Source organism: Bemisia tabaci, chromosome 2, assembly GCF_918797505.1.
Source record: "Bemisia tabaci chromosome 2, PGI_BMITA_v3".
Lineage (NCBI taxonomy): Eukaryota > Metazoa > Arthropoda > Insecta > Hemiptera > Aleyrodidae > Bemisia > Bemisia tabaci.
Window position 1 is genome coordinate 3,270,442 of NC_092794.1, and position 18,244 is coordinate 3,288,685.

An 18,244-nucleotide genomic window follows, 5' to 3' on the forward strand; every position below is an offset into this window, starting at 1 on the left:
GCAGCCACAAAAGTAGGAAAGCGGCGGCAGGGCGGACGGAGGTGGCGCATGGCGCAGCGAACATGGGCCAACACATGCTCTGGTCCGGATAAGCAAGGCAAGCACTGCTTGCCCAAAGATTTCAAAAGAAAGAAGAAAATTACACCTGTTAGATGCATGTTTTACATTTTAGCAAATATAATTTATAAAAGGTGCTCAGTATGTAAATTGCATTAAAAACAGAAAGAGAAAGAGACAGAAATACGTATAGTGCCACTAAAGTATAGGAAAGCAGCAGAGCGGATGGAGGTGGCGCATAGCGCGCTGCGCGGCCTGCATGACCATGAACACGGGCCGACTCATGCGCTGGAGAATCGCTTGCGATTAGCTGAGCAGAGAGCCCCTGCTCGGCGGCGGAATCAAGGCGGGCGGGTAGAGCGGTACGTTCCGAGTCCGAGCCCTTCGCTGCGCGATCGCAGCTCGCTTCTCTTGGCCATCTCATCATCAAGGTAGATTTATACAGGTATGGAAAAGTTGAAAATTTCCCATGAGCCTCAGTACGTGTCACATGACCTCGTGACGTAGGTTAAGGGGCCCGTTTATTAATTAAATTACAATCAAATCAACATTCAAACGTTTGTGCGTTTAAACGCTAAAATTAATATCGCATAACCAAAATTGTGCAAAAAATCCCACAAAATTTTGACAAACGATAAACCGAACATAATAAATCAAAATAATCAAAACATCCAAAATGGCTGACGTTAAGGGGCCGCTGGAGAGCCAATCAGAGGCCAGTTGTTTAGTTCTGTCCATACCTGTGTAAATCTACCTTGTCTCATCATGGCCCGTCACCGCAGCGCGCTGCTTCTGCCTCCGATGCGTTATCTTGCTCCCTCTTTCCGTCGCGGTTGGAATTGCTCCTTCGGTGCAAATGCCCTTAAATTATATAAAATTTCCCTCACTTCATCTGCAGATTAGTGATGAATTAGAAAATTCTCAATCATGTTTTAAACGCAGAAAATTCTAATTTTCCAACTTATTTTTCTAATTTCTAATTTTAAACTCAAAAAATTCTAAATAATGTAGAATAAAGACTACAATACCTCAAATAAGTGGCAAAATTAGGAGTTAAGAGCATGGAGCCGTCCTCTAATGCTCAATAACATTCGAAACAAGTTGAGTAAACGAAATCATAAGTAAGAGAGAAAGTAATAAAACCACAGTTTTTCAAGACGTTCCATCAGATTTCATCCGAAAAATAGAACAAATACCGTAAAATTTTTACAATTTTCTAGGGAGGCTCCCTGAGGAGGGGAAGGAGACAACGTTAACCCCCCCCCCCCCCTCCCCCGGATGGCGAACGCTAGAGCTTGCCCTGTCACTAAACCCACCGCACGCCACTGCTCTAAAGAATCGCTTGCGAATGGCTGAGCGGAGCGCCAGGCGCCATACTCAAAAAATTCTAAACGCTGTGGAGTAACGACTAGATATACCTCAAATAAGTGGCAAATGGAAATCATAAGTAAGAGAGAATGAAATATATAAAACCATTGTTTTCAGGACGTTCCATCAGATTTCAACCGAAAAATAGAGTAAATTGAGGTTCGCGAGGATCTAAATTTTAACAATTTTCTAGGGAGGCTCCCTGAGGAGGGAATGAGGGCTAAAGGTTACGTTAAACAATCCCCTCCCCCCTGGATTACGAACGCTAGAGCTCGCCCTGTCACTAAAACCCACCGCACGCCACGGGGGGAAGGTATTTTCAAAGTTTTAGTATCGGAGTGAAAAGAAGTTATTCAAAGATAGATTTTACTAGCTCCGGTTGAAAATTCACGTTTTATTGTTGATACCTACTTGATGGTATGTTCATCGAAAATCCCATTTTTGACCTTACTTATGTTAATTGGACTGAGTTAAGCAGAAAGGAACCAACCCACGTTTTGGAAAAAAATTGAGTTATGAGTGGTTTCCCCCTGTGCAAGGAGATAATCTGAGAATACTCTAAGAATATTCTATTGAAAAATAGAATATTCTAGAACTATTCCAGGAATATTCCACCGGGAAAATGGAATGTTCTGAGAATATTCTGAGAATGATCTACTGATGCATCGAATATTCTCAGAATGTTCTGTGCACATTCTCGTGGCACTAATTAGAATACTCAGAGAATATCCTCAGAATATTCCTGAGAAGAATATTCTGAGAATATAAATATAAAATAGTTTCCACGAGAGGAAGCCAAATCCACCAGTAAATAAAATGGCAATGGAGTGCAAAATCTGATTTTCAGTCTCATAAATTCAACCATCATATAAATTATAAAAATCTGTCAGTCAATGTGCAATTTTGACACAAATTTTCAAAGTTCTTGTTTAGGAAGTTAAAATAACAGGGAATAAACAGAAACTTTTACAGTGAGTAAGCTCCAAATGTTGAGAACAATTGTGAAACATTGCAATGGGGTTACCAGTACGCAACTTGGGCAAGATAGATGGAAGTAAAGCAAATAAACAAACAGATACAATCGTCTGCAGAAAAATACTTGCATTTATTGGTTACACATAGAAATGATTAAGTATGCCTAAGGTAAGAAATTAAAATAAAAATACCATTTAACTTCTTCTGTCAGGTTTTAGACCATATTGTAAACAATGAGAAGTCTCTTGGGACACTTTTCTCAGTCTCAAAATGTTAATCTTAGTAATGACAGTTAGAATTGCAAGAAGTTAATAGTAAAGAGGTAACTGAATACAATAAGCGACAAAATAATAGGGAGAACACTGGAGGAAACTTCTTAGGAAGCTTTAATGATCCACAAAAAAATTAACACATCCAATCACTTAGGGAATACGAGGAGAAATTGAACCGATAAAACTCATTAAAACGTTGAAAATCTCACCAAGAGTGAGGCTTATGGCACAGAATTGATTTCTGCCAGAAAAAAACTGATTAAACTTGAATTCAACAAGAAAACTCGCGATTTCGCCCTCTTATCACCCGTTAGCACCAAAGACATAAAGACGGAGCGCTCGTATCTAAAAGCACGGGGAAAAAGTGAAGCTAGGTTCGGCGCTGCGCGCTTGTGTGAGTGTGTAAATGAGCGCGGGAATCCATGGCGGCAAACGGAAATTTGATTTGAACTTGTCCTCTTGATTTTTGCACATTTCTTCTTTGAAACGTATTTTAAATTCCTAAAACGAATATACTAAGAAAGTTCGGTCTGCGTCCTAATATAATACACCTACTTTTGCTCGGTAACAGGCAGTAATCTCACATAAAGTTAGTTTTTCTTCTGCTCATGGTGGTTCTGCAGGTTCAAACAGGCCGTTACAGTTCTAGATGAACGTTACTCCCAAATGAAATTAATCGGTCGACGACGGACTGAAACTAACCTAAAGTTAAAAAAATATGAGTGTGTACCTGAATTTGGGCAAAAATCAACCTAAAATACTTTGTTTCCGCAATTTTATTTATTAGTTCCCGCCCTACATTTGAATTCAAACTTGTCCCGATTTCGCCGCCAATCCTCTAGCCAATAGTAGAGGTGATTGAAAAGAAGCTCTAGAAGCTTCATTTTTTGCTTTTAGTGCTCCGTCTTTATGTCTTTGGTTAGCACTAACGTAAACACATTGCGGAAACCGATTTACTAACGACATAACCTCAATCTGGGCGTGACCAGGTATGGTCGAGAACACGACCCGGCCGGGATCCCGCCAATCACGCGCGATTCTTTCTACTCTTTTAAATCGCGCCAAAATTAATTTTATAAAAAAGAAAGAGTCGAATTTTAATTGAGAACAAAGAAAGAAAAAAGAGAGCTTTCCGTATAAACAAATAAATCCGTTTTTAATCCTGGGATAGGTATTCTTTTTCGGACTTGTGCGAAGAGTAATCCTAGAATATTCTTTGCAGAATCCGCGAAAATCGGACAAAAATTCGGAATAAGCTGAGAATATTCTCAGCAGATTCTAGGTAATCACATATTTTAGAATATTCCAAGCATACTTGCTTGCACAGGGGGTTTGAACTTAACCACTGTTCTACTATCTATCGCCAAAAATTCAAAGTTTTTGTTGGAGCAAATTTTGCAGAAATTGAACTTGAATTTCATCTTTTAAATTGAGTCTTATGCAGGAGCTAAACTTTAAACCTCTTTTTCTCGGTTCGATCCCGATGTGGCTTGGTTCCTTTCTGTTTAACTCCGTCCAATTGATTCACATCAATATGCGATTTTTCAGCCCATCTCACTCCCTTAAAACTGCACTTTTTGATCCCCTCCCTCCCCCTTTTGAGTCATTTTGATACCATCTCTACTTACCCTTTTCCACCCGTAGACGCCTTTCATTATTCAAGGACAACTCTTTTTCAGCCCTATTCTACTAGACCCAATATGAGAGTCGGCTGAGAGGAGCACAATCCCAGGAAGTAGTGTTTTCGAAACTCGTGCGGGTAAGGTAACTCTTAAACCACTGCAAAAGGACGGACAAATATAACGAACACTTCATTCAAAAGTATTGATAGAACACGTAGTATTAGTTAATACTACGTGTCTATCAACTCATGAACTCCACGAATGATACATTTCGGTCAAGCGAGCAAAAGTAAGAAAATTGACTTCTCTACGATGAGAATGCTGTATGTGTACCAAGTTTTAAAATGAAAATCCAACTGATTGTATCAGTGGCGAGGCGTCCATACTTAGGTTCGCTGTGTTCGCCGAAAACCCTCAAATATTTTGAGACCATTAATAAATTATGGCTAAGGATGTGGGAAACAATACATACAGAATAGTAGACAGCAAATAATTAACGGGCGCTTGGCTTCCGACAGCGTCACACGGCGCTGAGGCTGAGAGAGAGAGAAAATCCTTTGACGCGGGAGCGGGACCGCACCAGCACCGGCTACCAAAGCGAGAGGGGAACGGGCGGGGCAAAGCAAGGATGAAGGGGCAAGGGGTAGAGAGAGAGGAGTGTTGATGCACCGGCGCGGCGCGGGCGCGGGGGGCAGAGGCTGAGGGAGCTGAGCGGGGGCCCGGAGAACGGGAGAGGAGAGCCGCTTATCCGTCCAGAGCTGTTGCTGCAGGTGCCTGCACTGCAAACCGCCGGATTTCCTCCATGCCGATTCGTACTCCGCTTCCCCCCCCCCCCCCCCTGCTCCTGCGGCAGCGCGCGGGGCGGGCCGCATCTCTAAGGTCCAGTCCAGTTCCGCATTCTCCAATTTCTTCCTGCAGGTGCGTGTTGCGAAATTACGCTATCATTTAAGGGTGATTTCTTGATGAAAGGAATAGTCGTGTCGCCGTCGGTTGTAAACGACTTAAAGCCAAACGAAATTATGATTGTATTTAATAATACAAGACTTTAAAGGCCGAAAATGTCCGGTCGGTTACGCGTCGCCAACCCCGATTTTGAAGCAAAAGAGCAATTTGCGTTAGTACGTTAGTGTTGATCATGGATTCTTTGGCAATATATGCTGAAAGGAGACTCTACTGTTCAAGAAAATTGTCATATTGAACTGAAATGTTTATTTTTAAGCGAGGAAAAGTCACCAGAAAGAATGTCGCCACATATGGCAACGTATACTTGCAGTTGTATTAGGTGCAGGGTTTATCGCGCCAGATGAAACCAGCTGAGTTTAAAAACTGTCATCAAATTGTTCGCTGATCAAGCTGATGAAGTCTTCTTGACCAAAGCATTACTAATAAGTCGGCTTTTTTTATTCTACTACCGGGGCCGGTGCCATTGGTGCCAATTAATGAGCGAAGCCTCGTGAGCGTAGTTGGTGTCCGAGTCTCGAGGTGACGGAGAAGTGGAGAGGGGCCGGAGTGGGTCTGGAAGGGAAGGGTACGAGTAGTGCCGCACAATGATCCGGCCGGCGGGACCTCCGTTCACGCAAATAAAACGGCGAATATCTCGAAAACCGCACATGGGATCTCTTTGGGCTGTAGGAGCTTTTAATCAGAATGACTAGCTGAGCAACATATCAAAGTTTCACCGAGAGACATTTTTTTAAAAAAAAATTTTACATAATGTTCTTCATCGTCAAAATAGGGGCGGGAAAAATCTATAGTCTTAAAAACGTCAGAAATCACATTTTAAGTCAAGTGCCTCGGTCAGGATGTTAATATTTGTTCAACTAAGATGTACAATGAAATCAGCGACCCAAAAATCATTAGTTACATCAACTTTTAAAACGGTGCATTGCATTATTTACGAATAAAGTTCCGTTAAATCCAGTCTGTGGACCATAGTGCGCCGAGCAGTCGCGATCGGCGGATCGGCTCCCTGCGGCTAGGAGCTACAGGAGCCACCGACGAGATGGTTCTACGCCTAGAGACGTTTTTTCACTCCACTCAATCGATACATCGAAAGCAGCGGAGCCCCGCGCAAGATCGCCGTGAAAGAATCGATTCTTCGATCCTATCGATCTTTTGGAAGATCGATCCAATAATCGCCATCACTACTAGCTCAAGAACTATTGAAAAGGATTTGGGATATCTTCATCTTCATTATCTTCAAGACGGCAACGTTCATTACTTCCTATATGGCTGCTGTAACCGGTAATAATGGTTTAAGGACTTTTCAACTATAAATCAACTTCAGTTATCATAAATGCCTCTCCGATCGTAATCATTTACTTCAGCAATTTTAAGTTTAATTATACAAGTGCTTTTTGGGATGTAAGCTCTTGAGTAATGTCACTATTTCTTTTAAATGATGGAAGCTTACTGCTTATATACTTGCTTTGTTTGATAATGTGAGGAGTGCTGAGTCTTCATGTGTTTTTGTTCCTGTGCTTAAATCGATCGATAAAATTCTTAATAAGTAATGGACGCAAGAGATAGCTGATTAGGAATCTTAATTGTAAAGTGTGAGTACTTTGATTTTAATTTTTGATCGTTTCCTTTAAAATTTTAAGTTTGAATGCTGCCATATGACCATGCAGGGATTAATAGGAGGTAAACAAAACAAAGCATTCAAAGGCGCAATGGCCGAGTTTCATTCTGAGCCCCGGTTCACCATTTTTGTGTAGGTATTATTCCAACTATCAATCAATGGCCATCCCTAATGAATGAGATATTTGTTATTTAATGAATTCACGGTCTACATGGTACTTCAATGCACACTGGGTCTGGCTCTCATAAATAACTAATGTTTTGGAGGGAAAATTTTCCATGTTTATTCGTACAGCCTTCTTTTCACTTCTCAGCCAATTTTTTGTTTGTTTGTGTCAATAAAAATAAGGTCAAAAATCAAAAGTCCTCCAGGATACCGAGTTTCAACACGAAATGCCCACAAGAACGAGTAAAATTTATCTTTGAGTAACTTATATTTTTATGTTTCTACGGAAAGTTTGTAAAAACGCGTAAAATTGTGTATTTGCGTCATTTTAATGAAAAAAGTAAGGTCAAAAATGAATTCTACGCTCAAAATAACCCAGGAATCATTTAGTCCAGCACGAAATCCCCAGGCACGCGAGTGGAATAATAGTCGCAACAAGTTAGGAAGTAAGGCGATGACCGGGCCGGGGATTCTAATAGGATTTCGCTCCACCGTGATATGAGCCGGCAAAACGGAGTCCAGGTGCGGAGGCGGATTTCTCGCCAAGTTTCGTGAATGATCGAATATCGCTACGTCCCCGTTAGAAGCTATGGTAATGAATCGATAATGCGATAATCGAGAAATCGCATTTGAAACGAGTATTTCGATATTTTCCTCTAAGATTGAAAGTTTAAAAGTAAAATGAGGAGAAAGGTCGCTGATCATAGGAATTTTTGCCTGCGCCCTTTTTAAAACCCTTATTTTTGGTCACGAAAATGATTTTATCGAAAATGTTGTGTAATGAATCGATAGGAAATTTTACGGCCGTTATTATCGGGTCCTGATGACATTTTCCTCTAAGATTGAAAGTTTTAAAGTAAAATGAGGAGAAAGGTCGCTGATCATAAGAATTTTTGCCAGCGCCCTTTTTAAAACCCTTATTTTTGGTCACGAAAATTATTTTTCCGAAAATTTTGTGTAATGAACCGATAGGAAATTTTACGGCCGTTATTTCGGGTCCTATGACATTTTCCTCTAAGATTGAAAGTTTTAAAGTTAAAATGAGGGAGAAAGGTCGCTGATCATAAGAATTTTTGCCAGCGCCCTTTTTAAAACCCTTATTTTTGGTCACGAAAAATTATTTTATCGAAAATTTTTGTGTAATGAACCGATAGGAAATTTTACGGCCGTTATTTCGGGTCATATGACATTTTCCTCTAAGATTGAAAGTTTAAAGTAAAATGAGGAGAAGGTCGCTGATCGTAAGAATTCTAGCCGCGGCTTCTCTCCTCAGTGAGCCGGTGCGAGAAGAACGAGTCCAGTGGTTGAGGCGGATTTATTGCCACACTTCCTGAACGATCGACTATAGCTGTGTCCCCGTAAGAAGCTATGGTAAAGAATCGATAGTGCGATACTCGAATAATCGCATTCGATACGATATTCGATATTTGTCCAGCTGTAGGATTCAACATGGCGGCCATGCATGCCCTTGCCCGCTCTATCACGCCGGTGCCGGTGCCCGAATTCTGGATCGCTCAATTAATATTAATTTATTTACTTATTAGCCGTTGAAACTGTCATCTTCTTTGCTCATTTAGAAGTATTTCACCAATTCGAGACGTCCCAGGGTCAACGAAAATCAAGAAGAAGCCATGGGAAGTGCGGTCGGAGTGGATCTCTATAGGTATGAGTCAGTCGTTTTTCTTGTATTCCTTTCATTTGCCTCTCTTTCAACTAAATCGCGGAAGCTTACACTATGTACTGATTCCTCTATGAGAACGGAGTGAAGTTGCCATAACTTAAGATGGTATAACGAATTGTCATCAGACTCCTGTACGACATGTCTTGTCTGTTGCTGGATTTGTCTTGGAGACTGCTGTGGACCAAGATGTATCTCTTTATTTCCTCTTTTCTCATCTAGTCAATCAATGAATGCAGACCGGTTCTTGAAACTCTGTTGGCATGCCAGGACAAGATAAGGAATGTGTGAGCTTTCCGCCTGGAAGACCTTGTTCCCCTACGCCTGGGCATGCTGATAAGGATTTCAACAATCGATTCCCGTGTGTTTCATTCAATTCACTGCGGTAGGTATTGCAAAACATGATACGTCCTACCGCTGTTAATGACATCATAAATCGAGTTTTTCAAGGCGAGATACCTCGGTTAATATTCAACGTAGAAATTTGCTGTTTGGCCAGATCTTATCATTTTTAGTTGATCTGCAAGGATAAAGTATCACAACACGATTCTGAGATCAGCAAGGCTGCCCCATTCTTCCTCTCCTATGTTCAATGTTATATTTCCATTGTTTCAATCCTAAATTTTGAACCTCACCTCTACCTCAAGTTAGCAGTATTACTTCTGATAGTTTAACACAAGTTTGTCCTACCTCTTGAAGGCATAAAGTTATTTGACCAATTTCATCTACTCTCCACTGTCAACCTTCTCTGGTATTGAATCGAGCAACACTCAAGAATGTTTATTTTCGGTTCACAGTGTAATCTCCGTTTTTAATTGATTAGAGTGGGTATGTAGAGACCTATAATTAATTCAACAAGAACCGAAGCATTTTGCCGTATACTTTGTATCTTTGTATACTTTATTTGAGAGGAGTTAAACTCCTGTTTAAGGTGTCAACTTCAGCGGTAATCTTACTGTATCACTCTTTGCACTATACGACTGGCTATATGATCTGCTATAGACTGTTTACACAAGTAAAAGTAGTCAGGAAAAAATCGGTTAGTCTCGTAGTGAGTAGTGTTATTTTCGGCAGGTTGCTTTTATAACAATTAAAAACCTGTTCATCATATTGCAGGTACTTGAATAAAAGAAGCCCAAAGAATTTTGTTGCCCTCTTTCTAATGTAGATTCCTCCTTTTTACAGATTTAAAAACATATCAAAATGGCGCTAGAGCCACTGGATATCTCTGAGCATGAGTTGCTCTTCAAAGCAACCAATTTATCCAAACTGGCCTCCATAGATTTGTCGCAGGTATGTGTTATAAATATTTTTCATCAAGTAAAATCATTTTGTCAGTCAATGAGAACTGGAGTAATTTTGTAGGACAAACAGCTCATATTTTTTCTGTTCTTTTTTTCTTAAATTTTAGTTCAAAACCTGTCCAAGATCTCTCCTAAATTGTTGCAGGCTCAAGAAATTAATTTCAAATTCTGAGTATTGCATTAGAAAACTGGTTTTCTCAGTTGATATGAAGTGTGCTCTATATAATTAATAATTAACATTTTCTGTATTTTAAAATCCAGGAGGACAGGTCAAGAGTTGAAATATTTGCCGAGTATTGTGCTAAGAAGCGAGAACCTATTTGCGGTCAGTTTTTGAACTTGTTAAATGGATCTGATGGATTCATTGTGAATATGTCTGCCAGAATAATCGCCAAGATTGCCTGTTGGAACCCATCTGCCAATTTACTTGACAGCTCTGATTTCACTTTTACCTGAATCGGTTGAATGGACAATTAAAATTGAGTGTAAGTTAAATGGATCAATGATTTTCTGCTATTACTTCTAATTAATTCAGTAATGCATCTGTTGTCCTCAGAATTCTGTTTCTGCAGGTGCAAAAAGTTCTAAAGCATCTTGCCTTTGCCACATGATCCGGCGGTCTCTACTTCTTAGCAAAATTTTTGATGAGAAAAGAGAGAGAAAAAAAAGACATCACTTTTTTAAAATTGCATCACTCGATGCTGATTGTTGATGATTGCTTATTTCCTGTGATTGCTAATTTCCTACGATATAACATAAAATAAATAAGGAGCTAGGTGGCACAATGGTGTGGGGGAGCGCAGGTTGTTCTTCTGGAAAACTGATATTTCCATACAGCATACCATAAGGCACTACTGCACCAAATTTCATGACAGTATTTCAAGATTTGAGCAAGTTACAGGATTTTTTTTTTTTTTGCAAGGTTACGATTCTGTGACAATAATCATCTAGGTCATGACTGTTATCTGTCAAAATTTCTGTACAAATTCTCCACATAGCTGAAAATTGGCTGGTCTTTTAAGGTTTTTTCAATGCACGACCCCATTATAGCTGAGGAAGAGACCCTTCTCACAAGCAGCGATGGTGAAAGCGAATGTGAGGCTGAAGATTCATGATGTCTCGATTGATGAACTCAGTGGAGCTGGCCCTTCTTAATTTTGTCCCCTTTACTCCTAGACATGTACTGAGGGGGCTTATAAACTTTTTCAACATAAATATGCTTTTTTTTAAAAAAAATAATAATCTTTTAGTAGTTCCCTTTCCTTGATAGCCTGTAGTTCTCTTGAAAAACGACTTCTGTAGCGCTTTTGTAAATCTCATTTTAAATATGTCAAATACTGTATTTCAGTAAATGCAATGGTACCAACCTCTAAATGAGGGTTTGATCTATCATTTTTGTCAAACCCATGATCTCAAAATCTTTAGTATATAGCTGGTAATCATTAGAGTACCTGTACAGCAAGAGTATAGACAGGTGTGAAACTCAGAAAATTAAATCCATCAGGCCTTCACCGATGCCTGCGCAAACAAGGTTAGGGCCCAAAAGGGCAGCCAACCTATGAATTACATACATCCAGAACGATTTATTATTATAATTGTCACAACCTGTTGTTTGCAAAGAACGTATTTGACATAGTTTTTGCATAAATTTACTAATTTTTGAAGAACGCACATTTATGAACATTCTTTGCCATCTTGATTTGAATTGTAATCTGAAGATTGGCAGTGAAATTTTGTGTGTTAAAGAGCTGGCTACCCGTTTGGGCCCTAAACCCTCCATGAAGCAAGCTGTCCATACTCTCAGTATACAGGTACTCTAGGAATCATGTCTTAAAATATTCAACCTTCGTTTTCTCAAACCGCTATTTTCTGACTCATGCCGTTTTTCCACCTAAATCCTCAAATGTGATGATCTGGAAAAGTCCGACTTAATTTTCAAAGTAAACTCTTCAAGCAAAAGAAAATGAGTGAATCTGCTGGAAAAGTCACCTTTTAATATTTGAACTTGCATTAAAAAATCCCATCTCTTCCTGAAACAGATAGAATTTTTCTTAAACTTCTTAATCCACACCCTTCTCATTTAAGTATGCCCTAGGTACTATCAGTGGGCACTTTACAGTGGGCCTCAGTTCAATCTTGATCTGACGTCTTCAGGATGCGTTTACTGATTTCATCGAATTTGTTATCTTTTAGGGAGAGGACTTCTTTTTGTCGGAAGATGCTTGCAAGTAGTTCTTCGTCACGATGAATATCGTTTGGCTTTCATCAAAGTTGGAGGGCCTTCAACATTGTTGAAAGTCCTTGCCTCCGGACAAGTAAATTTCCAAATTCAGTACCAACTTATGTTCTGTCTTCGGTTACTGCCTTTCAACCCTAAATTTGCTCAAAAAATGAACAAGTGAGTATATACAAATAAGTCTAAAAGTGTTAATTGTCTGTTGAAGAAGAATTTTGTTTTTAAATTGTTGAAATATCAGGTCAGATAGCCTTATCATGCCATAAATGTTTTAAATTCCTCGCTAGGGACCGTCATGTAGGAAGTCCGGGTGACAATCGGCTCTGTCTATGAAAATAATAGGCTGTATAAAATTTGAGCCAATTTGAAGCTTTTTTAGATGATGCTCAAAGGGATTAAAACTATGGGCAAAATTACATTGGTTTGAATGGGCGGAAAAACGCCTGATCTGCGAAAATGCATTTCTTGGATCTAAAATGCGCTGAAATGAAGAAAACCTGTCCAGCTCTTAGAGAGGCATCCAGGGGCCCATTGGAAACGAGAAAATCACACTTTTGATCCATGAGTGGGGACAGCGGGGTCATGACGTAGCTGGTTTTGAGGCGCTGCGCCCACAGCTAAGTGATCGCTTTTGAGACTTTCAGATCAAACTCAAAATAAGTGTTCCGAAGTTGAAGAGGCAAATGTATCTCACAACTTGATGAGAAATACTGTATAAAAGTTGTTTCAGCCCTTGAGAACTATACTTGGCCCTTTACAATGTTGCCTCATACTATTTCTCGAGCCTAGAATGAAATTGGTGTATATATTTTATCTTGCACTTGAGTGATCTCCCCTACCGTCACCCATGGGTCAAAAGTGTGATTTTCCCGTTTTGAAAGGGCCCCTGATGCTTCTCTTAGAGCTGGTCAGGTTTTCTTCATTTAAGCGCATATTAGATCCGTAAAACGCATTTTCGCTGATCAGGCGTTTTTCCGCCCATTCAAACCAATGTAATTTTACCCATATTTTTTATCCCTTTGAGCACTATTTAAAAAAGCTTCAAATTGGCTCAAATTTTCTACAGCCTATTATTTTCATAGATATAACCGATTGCCACCCGGACCTCGTCGATTTTCCTCCATGACGGAAATAAGCCGCACCCTAATGGTACCTCTAACTCAAATATCAGGCTAGAAGACCAGTTGAAAAAGAACAAGTTTAAAGGCGGGAGCGGTTCATTATAAATCAGAAACCCTTCCCTAGAATATGGATGAATGTTTAATATGTTACTAATTAGTATAATTTCAATGTATTAAACAAATTGCTGTCCTGTATGGTATTGTTACTAAATTTAGAACTTTTCCAGGCCGTATACAATGAGGAAAATGTTCTCTGTCAGTCTAATATCAAGGGATTAACAAGGAAATGATTTGATCGTGTAGTCTGGTTGAGAGAAAAGTTCATGCGTAGTAAGAGAAGACAAAAAGAAAATGAAGCTACCTCTATTTTTTTTCCTTCACTCTAACATAATTCTGGTTGCTCTTAAATTCACAGATTAGGCGTCATTCCAATCCTAGCAGATATTCTCAGTGACTCTGTGAGAGAAGAAGTTACCCGCATCATCTTGGCTGTATTCAGGGTAAGTTGGTTTTTATACCCACCCATTCTTTCATGCCGGCCCTACACACTTGCGCACAGGGTGCATTCAAAGCATTGATGCCTGCTTGATCATATTTTAAGAATGATTGCAGATAGTTAGTTAGTAATTTAATTAGAGTCATTCAGCATCACAGACTATTAATGTTTTTACAGAAAACATGAAGGGTGAGTAAAAATAAAAAAATTAGATTCTTAACTTAATGGAAGCAAAAAATTTCAAAATCTTGATTGTATCACTGACATCTATCTTCGGTTAATTTACAAATAGTTTGAACAAGTATATCTATATTACGCCACTAACCCAGTGTACCATAGCGCTCTGCAACTCCTAATCGCCATTAAAACCGATTCTGCCACTCGATATCTGCAACCGTTCAAAAGTTATGCGAAAAGTTGATTTTTCTTTGACCCCCCTTTTCTTGGGGGCTGGATCAAAAACTCCGCCATTATTGAACTTCTGTAACCTTCCTTTACAAAAGGTGAGGGTATGACAAGATTCCGCTCTGGGTCCAATTCTCATGGGAGATGCATATAATACCTCTTTGTGAAAATCGGCAGAAGTTCAGATATGGATTGTTTGTGTCAATGTAAGGTGGAAAGTAATCAGTATTTCTTTCCCTCACCTCTTAAATGTAAGAAGTTGAGGAAGTAAAAACAAGAGGGGAAAAAGTTCGTTGATTCGAGTTCAGCAATTTTTTTGCCTGCATGTCGTAAAAATTGACGTCTACTTGTCATAGGAATGTTGGTGGTGCAGGCTAAAAAATAATTTGCCCTTGTGCTTTCTGTCTCTTTCCCTCCAAATGGAATCGCCTGTGAATTGTATGGAATTAGCCAAGTTAGGGTTAGTTGGGGTCATTCCATAATAGGATGATTCTGGATTGGTCTCACTGCGGTTGTCATTTTAAGTCAGGGAATTTTTACATTAGTGTGTTATTGCAAATGATCAGTCGGTCTCATGCAGTGTTTTGATTGACTCTCTTATTTTTTCTTACAAGGTATCCAGGAAAGTATAATCAACAAACTGGGAAACTCTACCTCCAGATGTTGCAAGTAACAGAAAATTTCTATATACGGTCAACCCCCGCTAAATCGAACATGTTACCTAAAAATTGCCATAAATCAGTGAGTTTCTGACCAAAAGAGCTCAACCAAGTAGCATTTCAAAGCCAATGAAGTGATTTTCAAGCTTCCATAATCCACATTTGCTGGCTTTATTTGCGGAGGTTGGTGACATGACTTTTGAGATATCCCTCAACTTGGTGAAAGATGAACAAACCCCCCCCCCCCTCCTTCCCCCAATAAAAAAAAATTGTCAAAAACCTAGAGTGTCAACTCATTGTTTTTTGAAGAACAAACAATATGCCTGCCTAAACAACTTGAAGGTGTGTTTTCCTGTCCAGAGATGATTAATAGTTTCTTTTTTTTTTCTTGCTTTGTTCGCTTTTTAGAACTTAATCGAAAAACCAGAAGAGCCGAACATTGCAAAGGAACATTGTATTGCAATGGTACAGAGTAAAGTATTAAAGCAGCTGAGTATTTTGGAGCAACACAAACTCGATGATGAAGACATTGTAGAAGATGTTCAGTTTCTCAACGAAAAATTGCAGGCATCCGTTCAAGATTTAAGGTATCTGGTAACTCTATTTTCTCTCCCACTATAGTACTCGGCATCCTACAAGTGAGTGGGTGTATTTACTGGTCTTTCTACCTAGTGGTTGCATACACCACATCTTGAAGGAGAACTACGGGTGGGGAAAAGTGTATCCCTGTGGTGAAGCACCTCGGAAAAAATTAACAATTGTAGTACAGCCTGTAAAATTTATGTATTTTAAATGTGGGTTCAAAAAAGTCCGGTTTGATAACCCATGTGTGTAACAACGGTCAGTAAAGCTAGGGTTAAGCCAGAGACAACATTTTTAGAGATGTTGCACTCTCCATCCTCCCAAAGAGAAAAAGTCATTTTGGGAATCATTAATTACTTTTTGCCTAATGATGATTCATGAAATCAGTGAATAATCTGTTGAAATATGATGTAGATCAACAAACTTGCTTTGTAAAATGTTCAACAGGTTATTCCGAAGTTATCATCTGCTAAGAATGGAGGCAAAAAATACTACCGTGTTAAAGAAGTATGCTGTAGGAGCCATCAGCCATCGCCAAAGCTCCTTTAATAGAATACAAAGAAATATGTGAATATTTTTTCTCCAATTTTTCAGAGAGATTTATCCGCAATCGGACCTCAGTTATCTGCAAATTCTAAGAGACAATATTCATAAATCTTCTCAAATATGAACATTTAATCGAAGGAAATTTGGCAACTCTCGAATATTCATACGGTGTTTCTCCTTAGTACAATAGAGTAGCTCATATATCACTAAATTGAAGTACGAAGTCTCTTAATGACATTTTCTCCACCCAAAAGAGTGATAATTTACGATGTATCTTTGGAAGACCATTGTCTGTAGTGTGTGTGGTATTTATTAGAGTACCTTTATAGCGAGAGTATAGACTGATGCGAAACTCCGGAAATCCATCAGGCCTTCACCGATGCCTCCGCGAATAAAGTTAGGGCCCAGAAATGCAGCCAACCTATGAATTTCAATTATCCAGAGCGATTTACTAATACAATTGTTACAAACGATCGTTTATAAAGCACGTATTTGACTTAGTTTTTGCACAAATTTACTCATTTTTGCGGAAGAACGCTCATTTATGTACATTCTTAGCCATCTTGGTTAGAATTGAAATCTGCAGACTGGCAGTGAAATTTTGTGTGTTAGAAGTTGGTTAAAAGGGTGGCTGCACTTTTGGGCCCTAAGCCCTCCATGAAGCAATCTGTCCATACTCTCGCTATATAGGTACTCTAGTATTTACTATCAAGAAAGTAAATACTGCAATTTGAAATAATTTTTTTCATTTTTACTTATAGTTCTTTTGATGAATATGCCACTGAAGTAAAATGTGGGTGACTAGAGAGGTCTCTAGTCCACTGGTCTGCTCAGTTCTGGAGAGAAAATGCAGCACGTTTGAATGAGCGCAACTATGAGCTTCTTTGCTGTCTGGTCTTTTTACTTGATACTTCCAAGGATGCTTTGGTGTTCAGCGTTGCATCCTTTGATGTTGGTGAATACGTCCGTCACTATTCGCGAGGCAAACAGTAAGTAATAATTGACAATTTTTAAATTAAATCAAGATTTAAAAACAATTCTTCGGAGAAGTTTTGGTTTACATGCTCTGACATTCTTACCGTTTGACGAATGACATTTTCGATGAAATTGAGGATGGACTGCTGGGGTTAATCAACAAGGATCAGTCGTGATGAAGCTGAAGATGGAGCGTGCAGCTCCGTAACAATTGTCCTTTAGTCTATAAAAAGTGAGTGAGCTTAGAGTTTATGTAATTGAAGACTGGATGTACTCTTTGGTAACTGCCTAGCTGATCAAACGCTGTAATGATCACCGGTGACTTCTAGGAGGTAACAGCCCTCTATAAGAAAGGCAGAACGGAATCACTCTTCTAACTTCTGGAAGGTCAAAGGCCTGGTTCAGGAGAGTAATGATTTTGCTCGCTCAGTGCTTGGAATGATCTACATATTAAAATTTTGGAATCAGGTGTGTGATTTTATAGCTGATGTTGAAATGCTCGACAACATTTACCACTGAACATAGATCATTTACCTTCATTTACCATTCCACGTTGATTCCATTCCATGACTTTACATTAATTGCTCAAATGTATTTCTAATGGTAACTAAGCAATGTCCTGTAGCAACGTTTGAATTTTGTAGATTAGTGATCAATGCCAGCTACAATAACCATGTCCTTGAATTATGATAGCACGTGCAAATTATTTAAACGAATTAACAATGGAATGATTGCTATGAATGCATTCTTTTTCAAATTTTGCTGTGATATGTGTAACTAAGAAAATTCTCAATGCTGTTTTCTCACCTGTTTTCAGTATCTCAAAACTTTGTTCGAAATATTTTACTCAACCGATTTTATAAATATTCAATGAAATATAAAATTTCTAGCCCCTTTTACTCACAGTTTATTGCCTTATGCAGTTTGTACTTGGGTTTATTAAGAGTGTCCAAAATTGTCTGTTTTTCAAGCTTTCACTACTGGCTGCCCAATTTATTAATTTTTTTTTTTTTAAAATGGAACATCATTTGAGGAAATTGTATTTCTTGAGCGAATTCAAAGAAAATATTGCATAGACATTAAAATAACGAGGAACCAACTTATTTGAAGAAATGGAATCCAAACAGGGTGTCTACCAGTCCGGAATGTCCGGAAAAAGTACGCATTTTTTAACGTCGGTCCGTAAGTACCTTAAAAGTACG

General features: G+C 39.0%; 1 protein-coding gene across 10 annotated transcripts in view; it reads left to right on the forward strand.

Moving 5' to 3' along the window:
• Positions 1-8,341: 8,341 nt before the first annotated feature.
• The window catches only part of LOC109042364 (V-type proton ATPase subunit H-like), a 33,215-nt gene continuing 23,312 nt past the window's right edge, over positions 8,342-18,244 (forward strand). For 5 of the 10 annotated variants that reach the window (XM_072296570.1, XM_072296573.1, XM_072296569.1 and 2 more), the window contains exons 1-6: positions 9,668-10,011; positions 10,284-10,507; positions 12,216-12,420; positions 13,795-13,879; positions 15,348-15,526; positions 16,829-17,056. In XM_072296570.1, coding sequence (XP_072152671.1) covers positions 12,365-12,420; positions 13,795-13,879; positions 15,348-15,526; positions 16,829-16,868 — 360 coding nt within the window. In that variant the 5' untranslated portion in view covers positions 9,668-10,011; positions 10,284-10,507; positions 12,216-12,364 and the 3' untranslated portion in view covers positions 16,869-17,056. Of the gene's footprint in view, positions 8,704-8,899; positions 9,104-9,655; positions 10,012-10,283; positions 10,508-12,215; positions 12,421-13,794; positions 13,880-15,347; positions 15,534-16,828; positions 17,057-18,244 lie in introns of those variants that run through there. The other 5 variants (XM_072296568.1, XM_072296571.1, XM_072296575.1 and 2 more) reach the window with 5 other exon arrangements.